Genomic DNA, 22,136 nt, shown 5'->3' with positions numbered 1-22,136 from the left:
GTTGCTTTTGTTAATTTGTTTTTTGTTTTTGGTTATTTTTGTGCTTAATCGCTTAGATCCTTACGCATTAACTCATAGACGTATTGATCGCGCGCATTAAAATCGACAGGTGCGCGTAGTCCTGCCGGCAACTGCTCCACAATACATGGCTGCCACTCATGTCCCAAGAGTCCGGACATTTCCTGAAAAAGGCCACAAAATTAGTTCAAAGTTTTAGATTTTTGCACTGTACTCACATCATTGAATGCATTTGTTAAGGCTGCCATTGTTCCAACAGATTTGCGAGACCTCCAAACGTTTCAGATGTCTGCCACGAAGCCTAGCAATGCCCACTAGATTATGTGGATCCATGGCATAGCCGTGCACCACAATCTCTTCAAGCTTTTTGCAGCACCAGGCTAACATGACCAAAGGATCCTCATGCTGTATGAATCTCAAATCGCTACGTCCATGATACTTGTTCACCGTGTCTATATAGTAGATGCTCTGCAAAGTGTTGGTGAAATATCTAGCCATCCAGTCAATGGCCGTACGATTCATAAATTCACAAAAGAGCAAACGTATGTGGGTCACAGGCATATGACGCCGCAAGATGCTGACTTCCAATTGCTCCACCGCCTCGTAGGCATAGATCAGCGTCAGCACTAGTTGTATATTCTCAAAATGCTCTGAGAACCTCACCCAAGCAGCATCGCAGGCGCCAGCTTGCTCCTCGCTGTCCAGACCATGGACTGCAATCAATAGCTTACGCAAGGGCAGCACCTGTATGGTGTGCAGCATCTCATCATTAAGCGAATCATAGTCCAGCGAGAGCACCTGCAGTCCAGCGCACTTTTGCAGCAGCGAGGTGTCCAACGTTAGTATCGGGTAGTGACTAGGATCGTATTTAATGCTAGCTAACGTAAGCTCCAGCAGCTCTTGTGGATTGGCCAGAGCCTGCAGCAAGTCATCGCCATAATATGTAAGCGCTTCAATGGCACCCAGGTCTAAAATTTGGCAAGGTTGACTGACACGGCTAAGCAATAACCTCAAGGGCTCGATGAAGGTCCTGTAAACGACAAAACGTGTATTCAAATGCAGCATTGAAAGTATTTCAATTCGCAGTCTTACTGTTCCATGGCAACTACATTATCGGTCAATGAATTGGCAGCGGATGCGACACCAACATTGCTCGTTTGTAAACGCAATGCGCGTATGTTGTCGCTTCGTGCCACTCTGTAAAATGCAGAGAAAGTATTAACTATATATATTGTTGCTTAGTTGGCTTATTTACTTGTTGAGCAGCCTGCGCATCTTTTGTGCCTGCCCAGCATTGTTCAGATCAAAGCTTATGGACACCTCCTGTGCTAGATTGCACATAAAGCAATGGAAGAACGCTAGTTGATCATCTAGTGCCACGTCAATGTGAAAGCGAAAGTTTTTAAAATAACTGTAAAGGGGAAAGCGGAAAATTGAATATCGTTTAATATTAAACAGTGTTTGCGTTATTGCATACAATAAATTATTAAGAAATATTAAACTTATATATTTGTTTATGTATTCAAATAGAGTATTTCAAATTATGCTAAATAGCTTATTGTTTAATTGCTTCATCAGCTGTGCATGTAAACACACACACACACACATTCATGTGTGTATGTGTGTGTTTGTTTGTGTGCGTTGGCTTTGTTTTGTTATTAAGTGTATAAATAAATGCTTTGTTATTGTTCAAGGCTTTGGGCCAAAGCACAAGTGCTACAGCACCCCACACCCTTGATATGTTTTTGAGGGCGCAGCTGGGAACAGCTGTGCGTCATTTGCAGCATCAGCAAATTCGCATTTGATTGAGACGTAAAAGCGAAATTCTCACCCACGCTGCATAAGTATATGTATTTCATACATATACATATTGTATGTATGCGCATATTTTGCATATACATACATTGGACTTACCGTCTTTGGAAAAAATTGGTTCTCCATGACCAGCAGCAAGTGGACACAACTTTCAGGTCCTCGAAACTTAGATAGTCGTAGATTTGATTTAGTGCAACGGCAGGAATCTTTTCCCATGCCATTGAAATTCGATAAAATTATAATTTATTTGTTTAATGTACACTATTTAACGCGTTTACAAGCTGCGCGTTACACTCCAATCTTCTTCCTCAGCACGTATTATCTATATTAAGAGAGCAGTGCGGCAACACAGTTGCAATAAGAGCGAGAGATATGCAAGTCAGGTACAAAAATGGCGAGTATCATCCATTATAATATTGATGGTCTAGAGTTGTCAACAGTGTTGTCGAACAGCTGTTGAAAAGCGACCGCACTGAAACGTTATGCGGTAACAAATTATAAATAAACAATGTTGTTTTTATTAAAAACTGCAAGTCGGCGGCCACAAATACTTACAGCTTGCAATTATGGCTATTTACGCCACAGCAGGTGGCAGGAACAACGCTTTGCGTCAACAGAAGCAGCGGCTGCAACAGCGGCAACACAATTGGCCAATGCCGGCGGTCTAGTGGGTTTTTGGCAATCGCTGTCAAACAGCACACCTGTGGCCTATATGCAGGATGCACTAATCCAGATACACGACTACACAGGATTGCCCTGGTGGGCATCTATAGTAATGTCCACGTTTATGTTCAGGGCTGTGGTGACGCTGCCCTTGACGATTTATCAGCACAAAATAACGGCGCGAATAGAGAAAATAGCGCTTGAAATGCCGGCTATAGTGGAGGAATTAAAGCGCGAAGCAGCCATGGCCAAGCAGAAATTCAAATGGACCGATAAGCAAACAGCTGTTGTTTATAGAAGATCGGTTTGTTATTAAACATTATCAAAAAGTAATTTATTAACCTAATGCTTGCATTGCAGATCAAAAAACAATGGCAAAAGCTCATAGTGCGTGACAATTGCCATCCCTTGAAGACAGTCATAGTGCTGTGGGGTCAAATACCTTTATGGATTTGTCAATCGGTAGCTTTGCGTAATTTGGTTTACATGCTGCCCGATCCTACAACGCTGACGGCACAAATAGTAGCTACGGAAATGACCATAGGCGGCTTTGGCTGGATACCCAATCTCACACAAGTGGATAACTCTTACATACTGCCTGTCGCGCTGGGACTCATCAATCTCTGCATTGTGGAAGTGCAAAGCATGACGCGCACGCGTCCTGCAACGCGCATGCAAAGCATTGCCAACAATGTATTTCGTGGTCTGAGCGTGCTAATGGTGCCCATAGCTTGCACAGTGCCATCAGCCTTGTGCGTTTACTGGGTGGCTTCCAGCAGCTTTGGCTTGGCACAGAATCTGTTAATACTGTCGCCGGAGCTGAGACGTGCAGTGGGCATACCACAAACAGCAACAGAGCTGCAGCAGCCATATGAACAGCTCTGGCTGAAAATACAAAAGCGCGCCAGATTATTGGAAGAGGCGCCAGCTGATAAGACGGCCAGCAAGTGAAGTCTGCTACTGCCTGTTATTTTAACTGTTATGTAAATATGCTCCCCCTATAGTAAATCACATCAAGAGCTAAAAAAAGGTGGACTCATCATTAGGCTAAACATAATAAATGCGTGGAATACCCCAAAGACACACATAAAGTAAACAAAATGAAACCAAAACAATAGCGATAAGCGCTACAGATTGCTAAGAACGATAAGGCGACAGTCAATTGCCGGCAGCCTCATCCCAGGCAGATAGAAGCCCCCACGGAATTGAAATTTCAGTCGAGTCTGTGACTTGAACGGCTAAACAACGAACGAATAATTCAAAAAATTCGCATTTCAATTGCTTTTTAAAGACAGCGGCGCTATCAGTGACAAGTGTAGCTTATATACTATATATACATAAAGACAATTGATATAATTTATATATATAAATTTGTGTAATTGAAACGAGTCAATGAGCTGCAGCATACGCTGTGTGGGATTGGGGCTGCTGCTGCTGCAGCTAGTCGTAAGTTGAGCAGATAAATCAATTAAAATAAGAGTGACTAAAGCAATAATATGATATAAAATAAAAACAGCATGAATATAAATATTTAAAAGGCAAATTGTTATCAATTAGGCACAAAACAATTTCATAAAAAACAAAATTATATAACTTTATGCTTTCGACAGCTGAATCCAACCCAGGCTTATCATTATGGCGCACAGGCTGGGTTATCAGCACCGCACTTGACTTATGCCAATCAAGAGCAGACGCCGCAGGCAGGCAATGCGGTCTGCAGTGGACACACAACGCAATTGCAGCCTTATGCGCATGACTGTCATCGATATATAAGCTGTGTACAAGGACTGGCTGCTATACAAACCTGTGCACCAGGCACGGCCTTCAATGTGAACAGCAGGCAATGTGATGCGCAGAGTTCGGCAAGCTGCAATGGCGGAGCAGGTGGCGGAGCGGCACATTCGGCGCGCTTGTTGGACGCCTCACCACAATGTGGAGCAGGAGTAAATGGCTTGCAAGCACATCCTTTTGACTGCACCAAGTTCTTGAACTGCGCCAATGGACGCACATTTATACAGGACTGTGGACCAGGCACTGCCTTCGATCCTGTAATGTTAATCTGCGATTATAAGCATAAAGTCAATTGCGGTGCAGGCGGCGCTGGAGTGGGACGTGCGCAGCCAGCGCCACCACCAACACCACCACCAGTACACAGTGAGTTATAAATTTATGCTTACACTTTAGACTTTATACTAACACTTTATGCCAGCTCATGCTTTGAGCTATACACCTTTGACTGGCGGCGTGCCTGTGGTTATCTCTAAGCCTGTGATTACATCCGGCAGTGAATTTAGCTGTCCACCAGGTATGCGTCGTAACTTTGCACATCCCACTGATTCCACCAAGTACATCAAGTGTGGCATTGAAGTGCAGGCTATTGTAGCAAGTTGTCCGCCCGCTCATTTATTCGATGCTCAGAGCTCGGTTTGTATTGAATATCCTGCTGCGAGAAATTGTAAGTTGCTCTGCTTTCTTTTCTATGCTACTGCTTTAGTCTGCTTTTCGCACATACGCTTTTCATTTTGGGTTTATGTTTTCATTCTCTGCTTTCTCATACACGCTTCTTGTTTGCCCTTTGCTCTTACTCTGCTTCTTTAGCTTTCCAAACTAATGCTTACTCTTAGTGAATGCCAACCTGAGTGATTTGCTTTGTCCTGGTGGTGTTGAGGGCTTGTTCCTGCATCCCTTTGATCACACCAAGTTGCTCAATTGCAAAGCTGGACAGCTTGCTGTGCAGAGCTGTGGGCCTCAGGAAGCTTTTAGCATATCCAAAGGTCGTTGTTTTGCCAAGCATCTTCTAAGTTATAGCGACTATGTGGCCTTCATAGTGTCTGAGATTAGCACTGAGTATTGTAAGTAGCTTTAATTACACATGGGAAATTCATTTCATAAATCAAGCAAGCTAGTGATTGAATATATAGATCATATTAGACAACTGTTCTACAATTGGGCTGTTCTTTAAATTAGAACATTTTATTTAATGCTTAAAATACATACAAGTTAACACGTGGGCTCAATGCTGTGAACAACAATTGTTCTTAGATCAGTTAATAATTTGCTAAGACTGCAGACAGTCGACCTCTCATGTCTGCGGCTACAGACTGACTAAAAGCAAAGCCACCCCTCATCTTACGCTGGGCGCTCTTTCAGCAACAAAGCAGAGACGCTCTCGCTCAGTCGTATCAGCGGAAACAAAATCGTGCACGATCGAGCGAAAGCTTTACATGTGTGTGGGGTTGACAGGTAGACGACAAGAGAGGCCCCATGTTGTGTATCTCTCTTTGCTATAAAACAAGCAGCACAGTAATAATAAACAATTCCAATATATGCCTAATGTTATACAAGCAACCAAGTCCAAGCCTTATGCGCAATATGTGCTTTACATATATTTAATTAATAAATTTATTTTATCATTTAAATTCGTTAGTACTCAAACTAGTGCATTTAGTTTGCTTGCATTTATGAAATTAAATTTCCTGTGCGCATTTAGTGCAACTGCAGCTACTTTATAAATTCTTTACTTAGCACTCGAACTCAAGCGTTGTCCTGGCGGCACCGAAGGCCTGCATCCTTATCCCTACGATGCTAGCAAGTATATTCATTGCGCTGCGCAGGGTCAATTGAGCGTAAGGAGCTGTGAGTGGGATAATGCGTACAGCATTTCGCAGCGCGCTTGTCGCCTAAGTCATTTGGTTGCTGACACAGATCGCGTCAAGTTTCTGGGCGAATTAACTGTGCAAAGCACCTATAGCTATAAAGATAGTCAAATCTTTCAATCTGCGCTAAATGCTTGTCCTGCCAGTTTGTCCGGCAGCTTTGCTTATCCTTTCCACGCTGGCTACTTTGTTGAGTGTCAGCATGGCTTGTTGCAAGTGCAGCAATGTGTGGCAGGCAGTTACTACAGCATTTCCAAGCGGCGTTGTGTGCCCAAGCAGCAGCTGCTGGCGCATGAATATTTGGACTATGCGTATATAGATGTTTATCTGAACAGTAAGCATGCAAACTATAACAAAATGAGCTGCTGCTGTTAACTTTGAATCTTCGCAGCAAACTTTATGCGTGATCTAACGACGGTAACATGTCCTGCGCAAGCGCAGGGCTACTTTTTGCATCCTTTCGATTGCACCAAGTATTTGATATGTCGCAATCAACAAACTTTGGTGGAGTCCTGCGCACATTCCGAGGTGTTTAGCATTGCCAAGCGCGAGTGCGTAGCGCGGGATCAGCTGGCGGGTGAATACGATCGCGTGGAGTATTTAGTGGAGACGCAGCATGAGTTCTCAGAGCAGCAGGCACCCAATTCTGGCACCTTAGGGTGCCCAGCTCAAGTCTATGGACTCTATGCGCATCCATTCGATGCCAGCAGCTATGTCTCCTGTGTAGATGGACAAACTTTGATAAGACAATGTGCGCCACAGGATTACTACAGCATATCGCGTGGATATTGCATGAAGGCAGCGCTGGTGGCAAGCAATGATCGTGTTAGCAGCTTGCAACAAGGCGTGCAGCAGCTGGAGCAGCAGCAATGTAAGTGCCACTCAAGTAACAAGCGAGTGCAACTTTTAATTTTCGTACTATTTGCAGCCGTTAGTTGTCCCCCAAACGCTGTTGGCAACTTTGTGTATCCCTTTGATTGCCGTCGCTATTTGAGCTGCGAACAAGGCGTTACTTTGCTCATGCAGTGCCCCAATGACCAACACTACAGTCTCAATCAGCGCAGCTGTCAGTCCGCCTTGAATGTGCCGCGTCAGGATCGCGTTGCGCTCAGCAGCGAGTTGCAGCTGTACTACGATTGGTGGATGCAAATGAAGCAACAATTACATGCAACTGCCAGCTTGAATATATTTTGTCCTGTGGGCTTGCAGGGCAGCTATCCGCATCCTACGCTGCCGCATTCCTATTTGAGTTGCGCTGGTCAAGCGCAGGCGCAAGTGCTCGACTGTCCCTTGGGGCATATTTTTAGCGTTTCGCAGCGTATTTGCTTAGTTGACTCACAGGTGGCAGCTTACGATCGCTGTGACTATCAAGCTGCCACAAATGCTGGCAGCTATGGCTGGCAAGCGCCCTATGGTTACTAACTAACAATTTTACTTTATAATATATTTAAGTTTATAATATTTATATCAACAATTTACAGATGGGCGCCAGTCCAAGTCGCAGCAGTTTGGCAATCGCTGGAGCAACATGAACATGCAACGACCAGCTGGTGTGGGCTTTGTGCAACAATATCATCAAACACTGCAGCAACAGCAGCCGCCGCCAAGCAGCAGCAAAGGCTACTGGTCTGGCTCTTCCACTCAGCAGCAGACTCCAGAGCACAGCGTGCTTTATGTACAAGGCTCAATGCAACCGAATCGTAATTATGCCACAACCATAGCCCGCAACACAATCTATAAAGCTCCGCTAGCGCCCATGCAAACCACGCCCAGCACGCCCATTTATTGGGCGCAGCCACAGCCGCGTCGCATTGACTTGACCGACAGACAGCCAGATTATGCCGCTACACACACTTATCCCATTTATCAAAAGCCCTCGCCTGCTGCTCCGCCACACAGTGCTGCGCCTTTGGATGAGTCCAATCTCTTTGGTGGCTTGCAGCCGCCAACAACACCACAAACACCTCGTGGCTTTAGAGCTAGAGATCAGCTGCCGAACGAGTCCAGACAGCAACCAGTTGACCTGACAGGCCAAGAACCCTTAGATTTAGACTATGACGAAGCGCCAAGATTAGAAACAAATGCTCATGGAGTTTTTAGTGGCGTGCAGCCGCCTTTAGCGCAATCAACAACGCCACAAACACCTCGTGGCTTTAGAACTAGAGATCAGCTGCCAAATGAGTCCAGACAGCAGCCAGTTGACCTAACCGGACAAGAGTCCATAGATCTAGACTACGGCGAGCCGCAGCGGCCAGAGACAAATGCTCATGGACTCTTTAGCGGCGTGCAGCCGCCTTTAGCGCAATCAACAACACCTCATGGCGTTAGAGCTAGAGATCAGCTGCCAAACGAGTCCAGACAACAGCCAGTTGACTTAACCGGACAAGAGTCCATAGATCTAGACTACGGCGAGCCGCAGCGGCCAGATACAAATGCTCATGGGCAACCGCTTCCTGACACTTTTGCTGCACAGCCAGCGCGTCCAGTCTTAAATGAATCCAATCTTTTTGGTGGCTTGCAGCCGCCTGCTCCCACACAACAATCCCAGCCCACTCCAGCCAATCATAGACCCACAGTTCCTTCCACCACGCCCACTAACTTTCCCTTATATGCCACCAAAGCTCATTTTACGCCAGTGCAGCCTCATTATAGTCCCAGCTATGCGGGTGTAGCGCATTCCCACAATGCCAGCTGGCAACAGCCTGATCCCTTTAATCCAGCCGATGATTATGATTATGAAGATGAAGGCACCACTAAGCGGCCGCAGCTGGCGCCACCGCCTTTTAAGCATCAGTTCTATAATAATCCAATTAATAAAACTCAGCTGGACGCGCAAGCGCTGAGTGCAGCTCTGAAGCTTATGCTGCATCCTTATGCGCATCACAGCAGCAATGTGTCGGAGCAAGCAGAGGCTGCCATAATCACCGCCATAGTTAAACCACCCACAGTGGCTGCGCCCAAACCCACAGCTTTGCCTACGAGCAGCAGCAGCACGACTCGACGACAACCGGACGATGAAGTTGAGCTGATTGTGGCTGGCGAACAGTCAAGCTTGCAACATGCTGACCATGACTCTGTACTTCCAGATGTGCTGGAGTCCTCGCGCACTGAGCATACCCTCTATCCGACCACATACACCAGCAGCTATGACACGACGGACTTGCAACGCAGCACACGCAAAGTTGATACTGAAACTGAGAATTGGCAGACGCATGGTCACAATCGTGAATATCACCAGCGTCATCCAAATTTGCCCGATCCTTTCGATAAGCCACAGCAGCACTCCTTTCCCCACCACCAACACCACCACCACCACCACCATCACCATCATAACCACCAGCAGCAACAACATACGCCCGAATTCCATGCGCAGCATCCCAATCTACCCAATCCCTTTAGGGAAGCAGCCAAGTCAAGCGAAGAAATTGAAGAGCTCGAGCCTGCTGTGAATCCCAAGCAAGATGCTGAGGAGTACAAGCCTGTGCCGCCCCAGATTAACTTACGCAGCAGTTTTGACAATGCCTGTGAATTCGACTGTGGCGGTGGCAAGTGTGTGAAGCAGGTTGAAGTTTGTGATGGCGTCAACAACTGCGGCAATCGCCAGGATGAGCTGAGATGCGAGCATTTGGGCTATCAGCTGCGCTTGACAGGCGAAAGTCCACACATGGGCAGAATCGAAGTCAAGGGTTAGTTTCATTTGTGAATTCTAAAAAAAATATAAATAAATTAAAAATTTACTAACCCAAAAAAACGCAATCAGATCTGTTATAATTCGTTAAAGATGGTTAATACATATAAGAAATAGCTGCAGGTGTAAAATCAAGGATTTTAACATTCCCTAATTAAAACATAAACAAAGTTATGGGATGATTAATTAAATTAAAAATGAATGAGCTAACACTCAATTTGCTTTTAGTTATTATACTAATATTTTGTTTAATAATTATTCAAGTAAATAAATAAGCTATAAGCTAAAGATTGTACCCAACTAATGCTACTTTCCACTTCTATAGTCAATGGCCAGTGGGGCTATGTGTGCGATGATAAGTTTGGTCTACGCGATGCGGATGTGGTCTGCCATGAGCTCGGCTTCAAGCTGGGCGCCGCCGAGGTGCGTGGCAATTCCTACTACGAGCCACCAGAGCGCAACTTCAACTATGTTATGGATGAGATCGAGTGTCGTGGCAATGAAACGCAGCTAAAGGATTGCGACTTTAAGGGCTGGGGCGTGCACAATTGCGGCGTGGATGAGGTAGTGGGCGTGGTTTGCAAAGTGCCAGTGCTGAAGTGTCCCAATAACTATTGGCTTTGCCACACCTCCAAGGAGTGCATACCACCTGCTTTTGTCTGCGATAATACGCAGGACTGTGCGGATAAATCAGATGAAAGCGATGCAGTTTGCAAGGTAAGCAAGTCGGCTATATAAAGCTGATTTACACTAACTTAATGGAGTTACAATTGTAGGCAGCTATTGAGTATCGCTTGGAGGGCGGACGTGCTGCTAATGAGGGACGTCTGGAGGTTAAATATCATGGCGTTTGGGGCAGCGTTTGCGATGATGATTTCAATCTAAAAACTGCGCAGGTTGCCTGCAATTCCTTGGGCTACTATGGCAGACCTGTAAGCTACCCAACTATGCCAACAAATTGTTTAATCAGCTTCACTTTGCCTTGCAGAAACTGGAAAAGAATGTGTTTGGTCCCAGCAGCGGTCCCATTTGGCTGGATCAGGTGCTTTGCTTTGGCAATGAGAGCAGCATAGACAAGTGCAGTCACTGGAACTGGGGCGAGCACAACTGCAATCATACCGAGGATGTGGGTTTGCGCTGCAGCGTAGGAGCGCGTCCGCGTCAGCAGCGCACGCGACTTCAAGCGCTGGGCAACAATCAGTCCGCTGCTGTGCAGTCCGCCAGCAGCGTCAGTCTATCCGACATTGGTTTATGGGAACGCTCGAGCAAAGCTCTGCGCACGCCCAGACGCTGTGGCATATTCAAAGACGATCTGCACGATGAGTTTGCGCATCCAGAGCAGCGTGTGGTGCAGGGCAGCATTGCAAAGCGTGGTCGTCATCCCTGGCAGGCTACTATAAGAACACGTGGACGTGGCGGCATCTCTAGTCATTGGTGTGGCGCTGTAGTTATATCCAAGCGGCATTTGCTTACTGCTGCTCACTGTCTTTATGGTCATCCCAAGGGCGCTTACTTTGTGCGCGTGGGTGATCATTATGCCAACATAGCGGAGCACTCCGAGTCGGATTCCTTTATAGACACTTGGTATACACACGAGCAATTCAGACAGCCCACGCATATGAATAATGACATAGCTGTGGTGGTGCTAAAGACGCCGCTTAAGTTCAATGACTATGTGCAGCCGATTTGTCTGCCCGAGCCGGGTGCGCCGCTTGTGGAGAATCGCACCTGCACTATTTCAGGCTGGGGCTCCATTAAGTCGGGTGTGTCCAGTAAGTAGCTGTTACTTTAATTGGCTTTAACATTATATAAACTTGCTTGTTTAGCTCCTGCGCAGGAGCTGAGATCAGCACAGCTGCCCATTTTGCCAGACGCCACTTGTAAGCAGCTTAATGTTTATGGCGAGGCCATGACCGAAGGCATGTTCTGCGCTGGTTCCATGGATGAAAGCGTGGATGCCTGCGAAGGCGACTCCGGTGGTCCGCTAGTCTGCTCCGATGAGGGTAAGCTTCAATCTTTGTTACTTATAGCAACTAAATGTTTTTTGCTTTGGCAGATGGTGAAACCTTGTATGGCATTATATCCTGGGGACAGCATTGCGGCTTTCAGAATCGTCCTGGCGTCTACGTGCGCGTCTGTCATTATATTGATTGGATTTACGAAAAGATTAATGAAAGTCTTAAGCGCTTCTGAGCTGCGCTGCTTTATCTTTTAATTTGACTTTATTTAAATGCACAGCGCTGTAGCTTTAAGCACATAATCAATGCTAATAAAACGCACAACAAACAGCAAATGACAATAAAAAATTACAACAACAAGGCGAATTTAATTCACAAGTTTTCGCAGTCGCCAGCGCAGTCGACAGCAGCCGCCCTCAATGAACAAAAAATTAAATTTCTACTCAATTGCTGTAGAGCTTGACTCATTGCGAAAGAGGAGAGAGAGAGAGCAAGAGAGTGGGAGAGAGTGCTTAAGGGTTATAGAATTGTGCGGGCGTTTGCAACGCGTCAGTGGCTCAACTAAAAAGTGCTACAATTAACTTAATTAATATATTTACGAACTGCAGCGCAGTCAGCGCAGCAGCTTGCCGAGCTTATGCATGCGCTGCTGTCGCTGCAGTCGCCGCAGCGCAGCTTTCAATTGTAATGCGGCGCGCTCTCTCTCTCAGCGCAGATCGCACTCAATGCTTAAGCTGCGCTGCGGTTTATGAGTTTTGCTGTTTACAGTTTGTTCTGGCATTTCATTAAGCGCAGATCGTTGTTTTAGCTGCTGCGCTGCTTTTGGCTCTACTTGCGGCACGCTCTGGCGAGTGTTTAAATTGTTGATCGAAAATGCTGCAGAAATTTGTAATCCTTGGCATGCTTTTGAGCATTTGCTGCTCACGCATTGCTGCCAACAATATGGATCATTATAATTATGGCTCCATGGATAACATGATGACTACTACGGAGCGTCTCAATTCCGCCGTGCGCTGCGTCAACGTCAATCCGCAAAACTCTGTCGATCTGCAGCAGGTGCGTACTTCAAGTACTTCGATTTGTTTGCATGTTTGCTTGTGTTAAAACTTATGCTTCAATTAAGGCTGATTTGTCCTAATTAACCCTTCTTTATTGAAGGGCAGAGAGTGCGTTTTATGTCAATTTAGGGTCAACTTCCCACAGTGGCTAGACTCTTGGTCGCATGCGGGAACATTTAATTAAATAAATGAGCAACATGCTCGTTGCATGCAAATCGAAATTGCTCGGATGCCTATGTTATTATTTTTACATATACTACAGTAAGCACTCGCAAATTAGAAGTTGTTGCTGCTAAAGAGAATTCAAATTAAATGATATATTTTTGTAGTATTTTTGTATTAAAAACAATGATAAAATATAAAAGTTTCTGTGCATGTTTTGATTATTTTGCTTAATTCTAAATACCGGACATTTATTTTCTAGCTGTTTATGTTTCAGACTTATCTACAAACTATTATATAATATAACATCGCAATAACCTATTGATCTATGACTTGCACTGTACTTATTATAATGAATTTGTATTTACAGATAATGGGACTCTGGTATGGCAGCGAGATAATCATGCACAGTCAAGAAATTCCTGGCGTCTATGACTACGACACTTGTGTTATCATACATCTGACCGATGTAACCGATCGCGTAGGTTTACTATATATTTGCTTAAAGCTTTAGCATAATTTTTGTATATACGACTACAGGTGCGCCAGAATCAGGGCTACAATGGTCAGGGCTATAACAACAATCATCGCTATCAATATAATCAAGACAATCAAAACATTTATCGCACCAGCACTAGCCCGCCCACATATTTGGATAGTAATCAGGAATTTAGACGTCTGCAGGCGTTACGCACAAAATATTTGCGCTTGGTATGGAGCGAAAGTGATAATAATCTGGAATATACATTCAACTATACAACGGATGCGCCTGGCCAATGGTCGAACATTGGAGATCAGCGCGGCTCGCTGGTGAATCTCAATACCTACTCACAGTTCTCGGGCACTGTGCAGGTGGTCAAAGCAGTCAATGATCATCTGGTCTTGACCTTCTGCGGCAATGATGTCAAGAGCTCTATATATACGCTGGTGCTAACGCGCAATCGTTTGGGTCTCAGCTCAGATGTAAGTGGGCGTCGGAATTAACTAAGCAGCAATTGATTAATGTTTGTATTTATTTTTAGGAGCTACGCAGCATACGCAATATGCTCTTCCGTCGTGGACTCAGCACGGAAACCATACGCAAAGTTTGCAATGGCGCTAGTGGCTTGCAATTGAGTCTAGCCGGGCTGCTGGGCTTGCTCTTGTTAACCTTTTGGGCAGGCATTAAGCACTAAGCAGACAACGACAACAATAGTTGTGCACTATTGTCGAATTCCAGCCATAATTTATATTAATTTATGCATAATTCTACTTAAGCTCATACATTACTTCAGACAGCAGCAAGTGCTGGTAATAAAGTTTGCTTTGCTAAACTATTTTTGTTGCACTAAGTAAACTGTTTGCTTTAATTGCCAGTTGCGGCTGCCTAATTAAACTCAATTAGTTGACCCCCCACATTATACACATGCTGGCTGTCTACGTATAATTCGTAGGCGTTAAAATGTGAACTTAATTCGATTAGAAAGCGTCGCCTACGCACGGCGGCTTAAGCTGCAGCCCAGAAGTAGGCAACGTATATTGAGTTGCTGGCACAAAGATTGCGCATACGCTCCATTGTCTAAGATAAAGCGTCTATATCAGCGCCTAACAACAGTTAAGACAAGCAGCTGCTGCTGCCCGCTGCTGCCTTGACCTGTTTAATACACTCGATTGTTTTTATTTTACTTGTTCAACAAGAGTTTTCGTCTTATCAACGCCAAAATAGTCGAGCTCATAAACGAAATGTTTTCTTTCCACTAGAAATTCGTAAACAAGTCGGAAAGTTTTCAACTTAAGCGAGACAATTGTTGCACATTGAACAGCCGCCCAAAACGTGCAATGGGGCAAGCTTATCGCTATACAAAAACCCTTAAGCCGCCCACCCACAAATGGCGCACACAGCAAGCGAGAGATAGATAGAAAGAGAGAGAGAGCGAGAGCGTGAGCTAAGCGTGTTGCCACCCTTGAACTTCAAGTAGATTGCATTTATTATTATTATTGTTGTTATGATGTAAACGGTAATATTATGATTAGCATTATCATTGTTATTGTTTGCCTAATGGCCGCACGCTTGCGGTGTAAACTTTAACAACTGCAGACAGACGCGCACTGACCGCTTGACGTTCTGTTTTGATACAGTTACATTCATTTTTTGTTTTACTTTTTTTTTGATAAGATGTATGACAAATAAAAACATTGACGGTCAAGTGCACAGTGTGGGAAAGGCGGTTGCTCTTACTGAATTGCAAATCTTTAAATAAATATTTAAATGATGCTAAATAAATAAATTAGAATGAATTTTTAAAGGCTACAAGCAAGACAAGCTATTGCTTGAAATATGATTTATATTAATTGTAATATAATTATTTGTTGAACTAAAATGGTTATAGCTTGAGTTCCAAATAATACATCAACTGTAATTTATTAAATTGCAGCAGCTGTTTGAATATATTAATTAATGTCAATTGCGCAGACCTTTAACATAATTGATTATTAAATAATTGTACTTTAAGTAAGTGCACTTTTCAAAACAAATACAATGCATTTTGTTGGCGTCACACGTAGGCAGCTCATGAACAGTCATGACAACAAAACTCAAAGTAATATATAGATACGCCTAAGTCGGAGTAGAAAAAAAAACACGCCATGAGCAGCTGATAATAGGCATGAGGATGCAGTCTAGGAAGTCTAAGAAGACCACAAAGCAAGTAGGCCATGTATGGGCGTGGCGCATGAGACGCCCATTTAGCTTGCGCTATAAACAAATAAGTTAGCTATAGCCTGCAGCATGACTTGCATTAATATGTGTGCTGCATTTTACGTCAATGACTGCAGCAGCACTTTGCACATTGAGCCCGGCTCAAGGAAATGACTCAATGTCTGTCTGGCTGTCTGTTGCAGAATTTGCTGGAGAAACTGCAATTGCGAAGCACTCACACAAATTTATGGCACATAAACTAATCAATTAATATGCTGATAAGACACTAAAACTACAACTATTAGACTATGCCATATATATGTATTTTTGAGCAGCTAGATAAGCGCAGCTGATAAGCGTCAAGTGCTATAAAAGCTGACGCGACAGCCTTTCAAGCAAACAGTAACAATTTGTTAGTCAAAGTCAGCAGCCGGCTGGAAAATTTAAAACAAAAACACAACTAGTCAAGCAACAAACAAGCACATCCAACATGTCTGCTGCTAATAAAGTCAACTATTTGGTGGGTGCCACCTCACGCTTCATCGAAGGACGCAATGCCGTGCAAACGGTTTACTGGCGCACCTCCGCCGGACCCAATCCGCGCATGCTGAAGACCAACAAGACGTGCGAATTCGATCGCAAGCAGCAAGCGCCACAGAGCGTGCGATTGCAGAAATATAATCGCAGCTTTATTAAACAATAGAGGCGCCAGCCTCTAAGCGAATGCGCTTCAAGCTACAGTTCCTATTGTTAATTTTAAATGTGTATTTATTATATAGTTGATAGCATAAGCAGCAAAGTTTTGTTCTGTTTGCCGGCCATAAGCCCTGACATCAAAACGTTAAACGCAATAAATTAAGCAAAGAAAAGCAAACCTACTTATTATATTTATATTATTTTATTTGTTATACTACACAATTGTTGTAGTTAATCAGCCTTTTGAGGCTGCGCATCAGCTTCAGCCTTCAATGTGCGTCATCAACATCAGCATCAGCATCAGCAGCTTCAAGTCCAAGCATGCAGATGTGACGTGACGCGTGCTGATTAAACAATATTTAATAATATAGGGTGGCTCAAATATTAAATTGAATGTTTAATATTTGTACATTGCACTTGAGTTAAAACAAATTGGTTTTCTGTTATTGCAGCTCATAAAATTAAAATATTGTAAATAAAACCTCCATTTGCTCGCATTATTTATGTATTTTTTTTTTATTTAGTTTTTTTTTTTATATTTATTACATACATTGAGTTCGTTTATATATATCGTGTTTTTGTGTTTTTCTTTGTTTTGTTTACCATTTGAGTTACATTAATTAATGTTTTACTTTTCTTGTATGTATGTTAGTTTGTTTTGTATGTATTTGTATTTGTATTTGTATTTGTATTTTTTTAGATTTATAATTTCGTTTTTAGATATCGATCGTACTTAATTTGTATTAGTATTCATTTTAGTTTAATATATAATTCTTGTTTGTGGGGTGAAATGTGTTTAAGTTTAGTTTTGTATATCTTTTAATTATTATTACGTTCGTTTTTTTTTTTTTTGTTTTTAAGTACTTGTAATTTATCGTTTACCTAAACGTTTGCTTTTTACTTAAAATTACAGCCTTTATAAATAATTATTCTTTTGCCTTGCCTTTTACTTGCTTTTTATATTTGTTTTTCTTTACCTTTACTTTTACTTTTATACTTTATATTTCGCTTGCCGTTGTACTACGTATCCGTATGTTTTTTTTTTTGTTTTTAATTTTAATTTTTACTTTTTCTTTATAATTGTTACTAAATATATAATGTATTGTATATATAGAGACTTTTTTACTTGATGTATTTGAATAATTTGCACACATGTATATAATATATGTATAGTTATCTAAATATATATATTTATATAGATTCATATTTGACAATTTCAGTTGGGCTTAGTGTCTGGCTTTGCTTGTTGTTTTCTTTTGTAGTGTAGTGTATTTTTTTTTTTTGTAATTTTCTTTTTTTAGTTTTGCACACGGAAGTTTTCAATTGTACACATAAAAACCGGGAGAAAAAAAGGTACACAAAAAATTTGCGCCTTTCTTATTATTTGTTTTTAATAATATATTTAAACTGTCTTTGGTTTTTGATATATGGAATATGTTTTTTTGCCGCGTAATGCCTTTTGTTGTCTATATATTAATTTTTGTCCTAACTCAATGCACACATCGAAAACAGTTTTCATCTCAAAAGAGAAAAAATATATATATTAATTATTATCTTTAATATTATTACTTTATTTTCGCTTTTGATTAAAAAATATTGCAGCTCATAATGGTAATACTTTGTAGTTTATTCATTTATGCATTTTCTTGCTTTTATAATATTTAGTATGTATGGATAGAACACAGTAGAGATCAGTGTAGAGCCCCAACTTGTCTGCATACTCAGCTGATATAGTTAGTTCTATGTATGTGTATGTGTGTGTGTGTGTGTGAGTGTGTGGTAGGTAGAGTTAGTTCAAATCTTACTGAATGAACTGAGCATTTAGTTTTAAGCAGGCAGCCTGCCCACTTTGCTGTTTAACTAATATAGAAATATAGTTTTGAAATCGAATACAAAGAACTATAATGCAGCTGAATTGTACAGTTGGAACTACAAGCACACATTATAGCTCGATCATTCAGTTCAGTTAATAGTTCCAACGAACTTTTCCTGAACGATATGTGACAACTCTAGTGTTAGGTATAAGTGTGTTGGGTTTGGTTTGTTCATATGTCTTACGTATTTCTGCTCACTACTTGCTTACTTATACATATATATGCTGTATGTATGTGTGTGTATATATAACTTTAGATTTTACTAGACTTGTTTTTTTTTAAGTTTTTTACGGAAGAATTTTGTTGACAATTTTTTGTAGTGTGTGTTCGTTTTTAGCTAAAACTTGTATTTATCTAAAGTTATCATTTGCTATTTTCTTCATAGTTCTGTGTATTATTTATTATAAATTTAATTTAGCTTCAGCACATTTTGTTTGTGAAACATAAAATTGATAACCAAGGCGATTTTTCTTTGTCAGCAGCAGTTTTAAAACAAAACATGATTCCATTGCATAAATATCAAACTACGAAAAAATGTTATCAAATGTTTAATAAATTCATACGATTTGTATATATCTCGTTCATATGTATTGAATTTTTCTTTTTATTACATATATTTATTATTTTCGACTAAAAATACTTAACAATTTCGTTTACTTGAAACCATTTTAGCTACAGTTTTGTGTTTCTTTTATTTTGTATATAACAATTAATATTTTTTTGTTTTTGTATGCAACAACATAAAAACTTAAAAAAGTTAAACACACTTGCCTTTTTGTTGTTGTTGTTTGCACTTTCAGTAAGCACTTGAATTTGTTGCTTTCACCATTTGCCATGTTTAAATTTCAATAAATTGAAATCGAACCCCGAAGAAAAAAATGCGTAAAAAAATTGCTTTGCTGACAAATTTTGTTGTAAAAACAAAAGTCGGTTTGAAAATGCAAAATAAATAATTTCGCTCTATGTGGGGTCTATGCTCAACTAAACTAGGTAGACCAAGAGCATTGCAGGCGAGGGGAGAGGCAGAGACTCTGCTCTAAACAATGCGCTTGGTATTGACTATAACTTTTTGCTTTAGCTTTAGCATCATCATCATCAATTCATCAATCTATTAGAGTTCGTTGCACGTTTATTGTATTTTGTATTTTTTTCATATATGTGTGTATATCTTTTTAGCTATTTCAATTCATTATACACTTATGTTATGGTTAGACAGTAACGTTTCTGCATTTTTGTCGCGTTTCTCTGCTGCAATTTCAATTCACATTTATTGCAGTAGTATATTTTTTATATTTATATTTAGGACCGCTGGAAGTGTTCATATACATTGTTGTGTGTGTGTGTGTGTTTGTGTCTGTGGGTGTATGCTTCGATATAACTTAACAATCACATTTCTTGTGTATCTCATGTTGTTTACTAATTTTATATTGCTCTATTATATTTACTTTATTTTTTATGCGCATGTTTTATATATTTACTATTTAATTTTACTTTTGCAGCTTTGACTAATAAGTACAATATCATAAAAATAACACTGTATATTTTGTTCTTTACCATTTTTATATTTTTTTTTGTATTTTTTTTTATTGGTTTTGTAAATATAAATATATATAATATATATATCTCAGGTTTTCCGTTTATTTTAATACAATATAATAATAACCATGTATAAAGCGCACTTCCGTGGATAACATTTGACGCACTTTAATCCTGTGCTCTAACGCCTTGCCACGCCCACGCTTGGCTGCTTTGTAGGCGCGCTTGCTTTGGAGTTTCAACTGTGTGCGGCATTTTGAAAAATTCGTAAACAGTTTATATATTTTTTTAGTTTGTATTTTTGTTTTATTTTTTTTTTAGCGTCAGTCTTGTGTAAATTAAATTTTACTTCAAAAACGTTTTAAACGCATGCACACAGACCACACACACAAACAGCAGCCGGCAGCGGCTTTAGTTTAGATAGGCGTGGCTGTTAGAGCAGGGGGCGTGGTCGAACGGCAGGCGCGTACGCATTTTGTAATGTATAAAAAATGTACTTTGCTCGACATTTGTATATGTATATAATTAATAAAATGTCTGCAACTGCACACACACACACACACACAAATCTACACACATGCATAATGTGTGCATATGCGCGTATGTATGTGTGTGCATATATAATATATATAAGGTTTATTCAATTCACACGTAGACGTTGTTATATATTTTTCTTAAAAAATGCATTTGCTTATGTAAAAACAATTTCATTTTGACCTTTGATATTAAATATATTTTTAAATATGTAATTATTTAATTTATTTGGTTTTTTTTAAGACGCCATCGAGATATTGTTCTTGTACATTTAAATGGTAAATACTTAGAGCTAGACCTATTTGTTTTTTGTTTTTTAATTTGAGATTTAATTTGAAGTATTTTTTGCGGGCCAGATTCAGCGCCAATTTTAAGTTAAGTGTGTGACATAGAGATTTGTTTTGTTTTTGAAATAGCAAGCAAATTATAATTGAACTACGTTTTTTTTTTAATGCTATTTTAGTTAGAATGCAGCTGTATTGCTTCAGTTTCAATTATTTTGCTGTTGCTTTGCCTGATAGTTGCCATTGCCATTGCTATTTAAGAAACTTTGCTTGCTGAGCTTGGGCTTTATGCAAAAATTATGCAGCAAGTAATGCTTTAAAAATGTAAACTATAGTTTTACATACTTTAATTGCTTTGCTCAACATAATGTGTTAAGATCTGATAACAAGCTTAAGCGCAGTTGTTTTTAAATATTATTTTTAGGCACACTCCAACTATTTAAATAGTTTTAATGCTTTTAAAATGAACCAGCGCATTGCTTTTTTGCTTGAGTGTTATGGAAGGCAAGTAAAATAATAAAACAGTCTCACTGTAAGAACCAAATTCACTTCAACTTTACCCACAAATGTTTCACAAATTTCTCTAGCTAACTCAGCAAGCAAGTTCAGATCTATGGCAAGCCATAGTCCATGCACTTTCAACCATTGACTAGAATTGTTTTTAGGTAATTAGAGCTAATTTGACACAACCGTTATAATTCAACTATATATTTGCCTTTGTATGTATTATAAACTACACTGCACCGTAAAGTATGCTATAAACGTTTAGCTTCAGCAGCGTATGCTTTATGTATTACGCATACGCACTGTGCGTTCAAAACCATAAATATTAATTGCACATTTTGATAGATTAAGTTTCGGGCTCATTTATTATTTGTAGAATTGGAATTATATTGTTAACTTGTAAATTTAGAAAAATTATAACAGTTTTTACAAAACTTCAACAAATTTTGTGTGCGTTCAATTAAAATTTAAAATTGGTTAACAATTTAGCACATTAAATAAAACGTATACAAATTTTGTAAACATATAGTATAGGCCAAAAAATATAAAAAAAGGAATCACGAATCACAATAGAAATTGAATTAAAATGCTGGATCTTAGATTATTATCATCATCAAGAACTACCAATCGGAACGCCAAATCTGAACCCGAAACATATAGACAAATTTGAGCTTCTTCAGCAGCTTAGCAGCAGCTGTGAGAGAGAGAGTTGATCTCTTCTCTTTGTGAGTTCTCTGGGCAGGTTTCTGTTTGTTTTACTTCTGAGAGCTGATGGACGAGTGGGGGGGGGACTGCAGTTTGCAGCAAGTTTGTTGCATGGAATGTTCGAAAAAGAGGTTTTTGAAGTTTGGATATGCTTTGGTTCATATGCGTTGTTTGGTTTTGGCTTGTAATTTGCTTTTATATATATTTTTTTTTTCTGAGCTTGAGGTTTCTCCATCTTGCTTGCAGTCCCCACAGAAAGAGTCTTGCGCACTTGTTAAACATAATCAATTGAATTAAAAATTTGCAAA

The 22,136-nt window shown here is 40.7% G+C and overlaps 5 protein-coding genes across 7 annotated transcripts; 4 read left to right on the top strand and 1 right to left on the bottom strand.

Moving 5' to 3' along the window:
- LOC108601088 (F-box only protein 33) lies at positions 1–2,174 on the bottom strand. The gene is given in 6 exon segments (XM_017989020.2): positions 1–182; positions 237–263; positions 265–1,048; positions 1,111–1,215; positions 1,274–1,429; positions 1,933–2,174. Coding segments are annotated over 6 exon segments (1,332 nt in total). The 5' UTR covers positions 2,055–2,174; the 3' UTR covers positions 1–44.
- A 111-nt stretch (positions 2,175–2,285) lies between these two features.
- LOC108600135 (cytochrome c oxidase assembly protein COX18, mitochondrial) lies at positions 2,286–3,467 on the top strand. The gene is made up of 2 exons (XM_017987528.2): positions 2,286–2,800; positions 2,857–3,467. The coding sequence occupies exons 1-2, from the start codon at positions 2,342–2,344 to the stop codon at positions 3,445–3,447; spliced, it is 1,050 nt and encodes a 349-aa protein (XP_017843017.1). The 5' UTR covers positions 2,286–2,341; the 3' UTR covers positions 3,448–3,467.
- A 25-nt stretch (positions 3,468–3,492) lies between these two features.
- Positions 3,493–12,133, top strand: LOC108600134 (Tequila). 3 transcript variants are annotated; one of them, XM_017987526.2, is made up of 14 exons: positions 3,493–3,942; positions 4,107–4,650; positions 4,706–4,951; positions 5,121–5,348; positions 6,022–6,486; positions 6,544–7,023; positions 7,081–7,566; positions 7,634–7,852; positions 9,239–9,838; positions 10,166–10,557; positions 10,617–10,772; positions 10,829–11,612; positions 11,667–11,843; positions 11,897–12,133. In XM_017987526.2, exons 1-14 carry the CDS (start codon positions 3,889–3,891, stop codon positions 12,031–12,033), a joined length of 4,968 nt encoding a protein of 1,655 aa, XP_017843015.2. In that variant the 5' UTR covers positions 3,493–3,888; the 3' UTR covers positions 12,034–12,133. The 3 variants fall into 3 exon arrangements, with proteins under 3 accessions (XP_017843015.2, XP_017843014.2, XP_017843016.2); XM_017987525.2 differs by having other exon boundaries at positions 7,634–9,838; XM_017987527.2 differs by lacking the exons at positions 4,706–4,951; positions 5,121–5,348; positions 6,022–6,486; positions 6,544–7,023; positions 7,081–7,566 and having other exon boundaries at positions 7,634–9,838.
- Positions 12,134–12,559: 426 nt separating this feature from the next.
- Positions 12,560–14,334, top strand: LOC108598958 (CG32032). The gene is made up of 4 exons (XM_017985728.2): positions 12,560–12,854; positions 13,389–13,499; positions 13,559–13,981; positions 14,041–14,334. Exons 1-4 carry the CDS (start codon positions 12,672–12,674, stop codon positions 14,191–14,193), a joined length of 870 nt encoding a protein of 289 aa, XP_017841217.1. The 5' UTR covers positions 12,560–12,671; the 3' UTR covers positions 14,194–14,334.
- Positions 14,335–16,084: 1,750 nt separating this feature from the next.
- On the top strand, positions 16,085–16,573 carry LOC108599134. Its single transcript, XM_017985923.2, has one exon. It carries the CDS (start codon positions 16,186–16,188, stop codon positions 16,396–16,398), a length of 213 nt encoding a protein of 70 aa, XP_017841412.1. The 5' UTR covers positions 16,085–16,185; the 3' UTR covers positions 16,399–16,573.
- The last annotated feature ends 5,563 nt before the right edge of the window (positions 16,574–22,136 follow it).

Source organism: Drosophila busckii, chromosome 3L (assembly GCF_011750605.1).
Source record: "Drosophila busckii strain San Diego stock center, stock number 13000-0081.31 chromosome 3L, ASM1175060v1, whole genome shotgun sequence".
Taxonomy (NCBI): domain Eukaryota; kingdom Metazoa; phylum Arthropoda; class Insecta; order Diptera; family Drosophilidae; genus Drosophila; species Drosophila busckii.
This window is presented reverse-complemented; position numbering and strand designations above follow the sequence as displayed.